Consider the following 6,160-nt stretch of genomic DNA (forward strand, 5'->3'; position numbering starts at 1 on the left):
AACGGTATCCAGTACTACCTCCTGCTCCTTTTTTGTCATTATATCCCAGCGAGTAAGGTCCCAGTGTTCTATAAGCATTCCATATCTATGAAATTTACGTTTCCAATTCCGCCAAATTCTGAAAACTATTCTCTTTCTAAAACTCACAATTCTCGCATTCCAGATATCCTTTTGAGTGAATTGTAATTTTCAAGGACTGCTTATCAACAATGATTTTTTCTATAAATTAATGATGAGAAAAAAGGTCAAACAATATTTGCACATTTTTCTTGTTTTCAAGCGTCGAGACTTATAAGATATACATATAGACTTCTATACCACTTTTTCATAAAGTTTATTTCTTAATAACAGAAAGGTTAAGAAAATGGCACATACTTCTGTATACTTTTCTTTTAATTCATTACAAAAAGTAAAATCATGTATACACACTCCATGTTCATAGTACATACTCCATAAATACCATAACAACTCAAGTTTCCAAAGAAATAACATATATAACAAATAGCTATACTGAAAACCGAATTTTATGATTTGGTTTCTACCTTCACTAAATCTAACGTCACGTCCCTCTCCCATTTCCCCCCATTATCCCCGTCCTTGCTGTGTCTGCTGGGGATGCTCGCCAGGTCCATATTCCAGATCATTCCCTTGAAGAAGTCCGCGTCGCCCATCAGCGCTTCCTCGCTCGCGTCCTTGTCCACCCCGTTCTCCTCTCCGTGCTGCTTGGCTCCGTTCGCTCCGTTGATTCCGTTGGCCGCGTGTCCGTTCGCATGGCCCGTTCCGTTGGCCTCGTGTCCCAGGAGGCGGTTGCGGTTCTCGTCAGTGAAGAGATCTTCTGTCTGCTTCTGCATGTAAGGGGTGATGAACCGGGCCTTCCGGTTCCTCTTGGAGTTCATTTTGGTCGCCTGCTTCTTGGGTAGGTGCGTTTCGGGCTTCGGCACCGCCGGGTTGAACCGCATCTCCTGCGGGTCGAACATCTCCTGCAGCTCCTCCAGGGACCTAGCAGACGGGGGCAGGTTGGATACAGTGAGTGCACGACAGCGGGATATTTAAGGTAATCAGTAGGAGAGATATCCGGATGCAGAGAGGAGGGGGGATAGACGGAAATATAGGAAGCAAAAAGGGAAGTGTAGATAATGAATGGAAAGCTGAAATAATAGGGGTTATCTTGTACATCTAAAAGATCATTTGAATGTCACTGGGTAATGTATATTCAAGAACTGCACAATGTCACACTATCATATCCTGTCATAGCATGCATAGAAAAAGCATACTCACTTCCTGGTCATGTCAATGGGCAGGGAGCCCTCCCCGTGCAGAGGGGCGCTGTGCATCAGGTGGTGCGTCATTTTCTGTACGTAATTGTGGTAGTGGCGCTGGAAAGGAGCAATAATAACAACAATAATAATAATAGCAGTAATTATAACATCAATAATAACAATACTAATGATCATTAGAGTAACAACAATAACAATAGATTACAAAAAAAAATTCTAATACTGATTGATGGTAATGATTATAACATTACTGATATCATCAATACTAAATGAGTAACAAGCCTATATGATTTCATTTACGTTCTTTAACAAATCATCACAAAAGGGCAACTGGAACTGTTAACAGCATTAAGCATTCAATGAAAAAAAAATCCCGTTTTCGGCAAACTCACACTAAGGAGCCTGTACTCGAAGAAGGCCGAGGCCGCCGCGTTGCAGTGCTCGGGCTCCTTCACCTCCGGCGTGAATATGCCACTCGTGCCCTCAGTGTCGGAGTCCAGCAGGAATTTGATGTTCGGGTTACTCTGACGAGGAGAGGGGGAGGAGGGACAGATGTTTAGAAAGATACACTTTGGGTAATATAAATCTTTAAAAATGGAGGAAAGAATAAGATCTATTCACAATTATGAAGAGACAAATGTTCCATCTGTATCATAAATACCATAACTTTAACCAAGAAAATAACAATCAAATCCAAAATGTCCTCACCATGACGACGCCCCTGAGGACGGAGAGCGACGCGATGACATTGTTGTGGAAGGGGAGCGCGAGGGAGAGCGTGGCCAGCCTCTTCGCGAAGGCCAGGCTGCGCTCCGAACTCACGCACCGCTGACGCTGCACCAGCATCATCTTGAGGGCGTCGAGTGTTGGGGACACGTTCGCTTGATTACTACCTGGAGAAGAAGAAAAAGGAGAGAATAAGAATTAAAGGTGACTCTAACATCTATTTGCGAAATTGGGAGAAGGAAATGTAGAATAAAGAATGTAGACTGAAGATGGGAAATTGGAGAATGGGAATGAGAGAGGGTGACGGGAAAATGAGCTTGGGGAGGAAGGGGAGGGTGTGTGTGGCTCGGTCTCATATCCCTACAAAAATAATCCCAAACATGTCAACCAGTGTCTCAACCCAGTAACTCAATTCATGAATATTCACAAAATGCTTCCCTTTTTTGCATCTCTACTTTGTAAAGATAAATATGAAGTCCTTGAAACAACTACTTTTAGTTATTATGTGTAGCCAAGAAATTAAAATCTTAAAAATGTTAATCCTAACAAACCATGCCCTCCTTCTCTTCCTTTCCCTCATAAACAACAGATCAACCAAACGGCCCCTACCTTGGCCCATCTTCAACATATTTGCATAGAGATAAGTGAAGAACTGCCTGGGATCTAGGGTAAGTGCCTCGCCCTGGCCCGAAAGGATGGTGAACACTGTCTTGATGCAGAACATGGACTCCCGGAAGTTCATGGTGCCCTCCAGCATCTTCTGGCCGAGGACGTCGAGCAGGTCAGAGAAGAACTCGATGTTGATCAAGTGTGCGAATCTATTTGGGTGGAGGTGGAGAGAGGTTAGATGCGCTCCAGTGGATAACCTTCTGAGGTAAGTGTTATGATCTAAATAATGACCTTGTAAAGTGCAGCTAGATATAGTTCAGTGGCAAAAAAGTAAAAATAAGGAGGAGAAAGAGAAGGAGAGGGAGAACAACAACAAAAAGGCAAAGATAGGGAAAAGGAGGAGATACTGAGTAAGAAAAGATAGAAATTAAACAAGGGAGTGACTGTGATTCAGACAGTCTCCACAACACAGCTTGCAATGCTCACTTTGCGAGTCCCTCCAAGACGACCTCGTTGAGCACCTTGTTGGGCTTCCTCTTGAGCACGTGGATGTAGATACCGAAGACAATCTGCAGGATCTTAGTGTGGGCCTCCTGGCGCTTGCGGTTGGATTTCACGTCCTTGTACTCACGCGCCTTCTCCTCCAGGATGCGCTGCTTTTTGCATTTCTAGGAACACAAACAATAAAATGATGTAGCTGCACATGTAGATGCATAAGGTTTGACTCTCCAGTACCATTAAAGTCGCCTCAATTAATGTTGTCATAATTGGGTAATAAAGATGACCTTTTGAGTGAGTAAATATGTATATATAAGAAACAATAAAAAAATTTATTAAAAGAAATCAGTTTGAACCTCACATAAATGACATACATATAACGCTAAATGAAAAAACTAAAATAAGTCAATGTGGTCTGGTAAAAAAATACCTGACCTTTGGCTATAAAATCAAAACCACACTAGTTGAATTTTTATCTATCCCCCCTCCCCTTTCGAGTTCTTTGCAACACACTGCAACCCAAAGGTGATAAAGAACTTTTGTGTAACCCTCTAGGGTGTCCTTGTAGATCAAGGAAAGAGAAGCTTTAGGTCAATTCATGATAATCTCAAAAAGGACTTAGGGAAATTATTACAGCAGTGGGAAGGCTACTTGTCTAAGGTGTGGACCTATATCTAAAACAAATAAAAGAAGAAAGTTGCATTGGCCTTGCACCCTAGAGGAACACCCTCTCTGCCCGCTCACCTTCCTCTCTCTGATGGACTTCTTTGGCGCACGCTCCTCAATCACTTTCTTGATGAGCTTCTGAGTATGTGTGAGCTTCTTTTTTGCATTGCGATGAGCCTCAATAAGTGCATCAAGATTCTTCACATCTGAAATGTTGATGTTGAGGAAGGACTGTATATAGTATGGCTCCACCTTGAAGAATTTCCTGCGGATGTACTTGTCCATCTGCATTACTATCTGTGGGGGAGAAGGATGGAAAGGGTGGGTAAGAGGAGGATGTTTTGTGTTATGTGTTAAGCCATCACTGTTCCTCTGAATTCTGTGGTTCCTTACTTTTCACCACTTAGAATTCCCTTTGTTTATATATTTTCCCACTAACCCAAAGTTCATAAGATATTTATTTACTCAACAAGTCAAAACAATTACATTATTAAACTTACTTTTACAGTTTTATCAATAAAATGAAAGAATAATATATATGAATATCCAAATAAATAAACCATATTATCAGAAAAAGAAGAAGAAAAAAAAAAAAAAAAAAAAAAAAAAAAAAAAAAAAAAAAAAAAAAGGAACAAAAAAGTTTGCCTTTAACCCCTTCACTACGGGCAGTAGAAAACGCCCCTCAAGCCGTATCCGAGCTGCCGGCGCGCGCCAAATTTTAAACATCGCTACTGAATATGACAAGTTTTAAGCCAAAACCTTTACAAGTTTAAAGCCAAAACCTCAACATAATCATCATGTGTTATATATCAAAATATGCATAGTTAACCTCTTCCCCCATATGCATGTGACAAGTTATTTACATGGGTTGGGAGGAAGATGGAATGTTCCATAAATAAATAATAAAATGATTGCTAGCAGGGCCCATCAATGCCTCCTCTGGTATAAGCGAATCCCACTCTTATGTAATAATAATGAATGTCAAGTAATATATCGTATCATATCCGACCTCTATTCTGAAAGATCTCGTATAGTATCCGGAAGAAAGAAAACTCAATTCCACCAGAACTTAGCCATGACGCAATATGCGTGTCCTCGGGTTTGACGCGAGCGCAGTATATGCGTCCTCGTGTTGAAGGGGTTAACAGCTCTATACATTTTACATTGGAACCTCTTCAAACTTTGTACTAAGCTCACTGACCCCTCATTCTACCACTGTGGATCCCCAGGGAGCCAATTCTCTGTGTTACAGTTACTACTCTATTATACAATTTAATATCATTATAATCATTACTATCATGATCATCACTATTATCACTGTAATAATTTTCTTTTGTTTATTACAGGTACTACCATAACCATCTAGATTAATCTCTTATTCTGCTATACCACAGTTGAATGCTTACCTCTAGGGTCATCTCGCCTGTCTTGTCCCGAATAAAGAGTTTCTTGAAGGTGTCGAGCACTGTCTGCGCGACCTCTTTGTCCTTGTAGCTACCATACGGGGCAATCACTTGAATGATGTTGAAGGTATAATTGAAGTGGCCCTTTCGTACCAGCAGCTCCCCATAGCATCTCAGCACTACAATCATCAATTGCTGTGGGAAAGGACGGGAAAAGGGAATGCCAGATGAGATGATGAAATAGAACAGGAGAGAAAGACACTCTACAAAGATGTACACTTGAGTCAAGGTGCCACTAGCCCTATCTGATGTTGAAACTGGGATTAGTCAGGGATTATCACCCTTTTGGCCAGACCTAGGAACACCAGTCGCAGCAGTAATAACAACATTTTGAAGCAAATCTATCCCTGGAGAATGTAAATGTAATGTAAAAGAAATGGGAGGCTGCGGTGGCTTAGCATACACTTTCTATACAGGCTTTAACCTATTCACGACGTTTGACGTGGTATTACATGACAGGAATGGTTCTGCCACAACAGATGATGTCCTATCCTGTCATGAATTTCCGTTATAAATAAAAATTGTACAAAGTTACATTTGTATATACACAATGCAGTTGCATCTGTGTATATATATATAAATAAATAAATAAATAAATATATATATTCCTTGACTTTATCTATAAAAAAGGGGGGTGAGCTTGCCATATTGCAGGTGGGAGTGGAATTAGGCAAATAAATGCCCCCTGTCATAGGTGGGTTAATGAGGAGGTATAAGCAACTATTGAGAAAAGGGATTTCTAAAAAAAAAAGGGAGGGGGGGGCAATTCGGATCACATTGCTTTTTCTGAGTTTCAAGTTTCAAAGAAGGAGGAATAGGAGGAAGGAAGGGAGGAAAAGTTACTCAATCTATATATCTACTTATATAAATAACCAAAACAAAATTAAATAACTTCAAAGAAGCCCATATTTCTCTCACCT

The 6,160-nt window shown here is 40.7% G+C and overlaps 1 protein-coding gene across 1 annotated transcript in view; it reads right to left on the reverse strand.

Moving 5' to 3' along the window:
* Positions 1-375: 375 nt before the first annotated feature.
* Positions 376-6,160, reverse strand: part of Noc3 (Nucleolar complex protein 3) — a 13,015-nt gene continuing 7,230 nt past the window's right edge. The window contains exons 7-15 of the mRNA XM_043020810.2: positions 6,159-6,160; positions 5,184-5,375; positions 3,855-4,073; positions 3,099-3,280; positions 2,613-2,821; positions 1,986-2,170; positions 1,670-1,801; positions 1,279-1,376; positions 376-999 (exon numbers count right to left, since the gene is read on the reverse strand). The exon at positions 6,159-6,160 is cut by the window's right edge and continues 132 nt beyond it. Coding sequence (XP_042876744.2) covers positions 525-999; positions 1,279-1,376; positions 1,670-1,801; positions 1,986-2,170; positions 2,613-2,821; positions 3,099-3,280; positions 3,855-4,073; positions 5,184-5,375; positions 6,159-6,160 — 1,694 coding nt within the window. The 3' untranslated portion in view covers positions 376-524. The remainder of the gene's footprint in view (positions 1,000-1,278; positions 1,377-1,669; positions 1,802-1,985; positions 2,171-2,612; positions 2,822-3,098; positions 3,281-3,854; positions 4,074-5,183; positions 5,376-6,158) is intronic.

Source organism: Penaeus japonicus, unplaced genomic scaffold (genome assembly GCF_977035675.1).
Source record: "Penaeus japonicus unplaced genomic scaffold, GWHDUDI00000001_assembly GWHDUDI00000022, whole genome shotgun sequence".
In the NCBI taxonomy this organism is placed as follows: domain Eukaryota; kingdom Metazoa; phylum Arthropoda; class Malacostraca; order Decapoda; family Penaeidae; genus Penaeus; species Penaeus japonicus.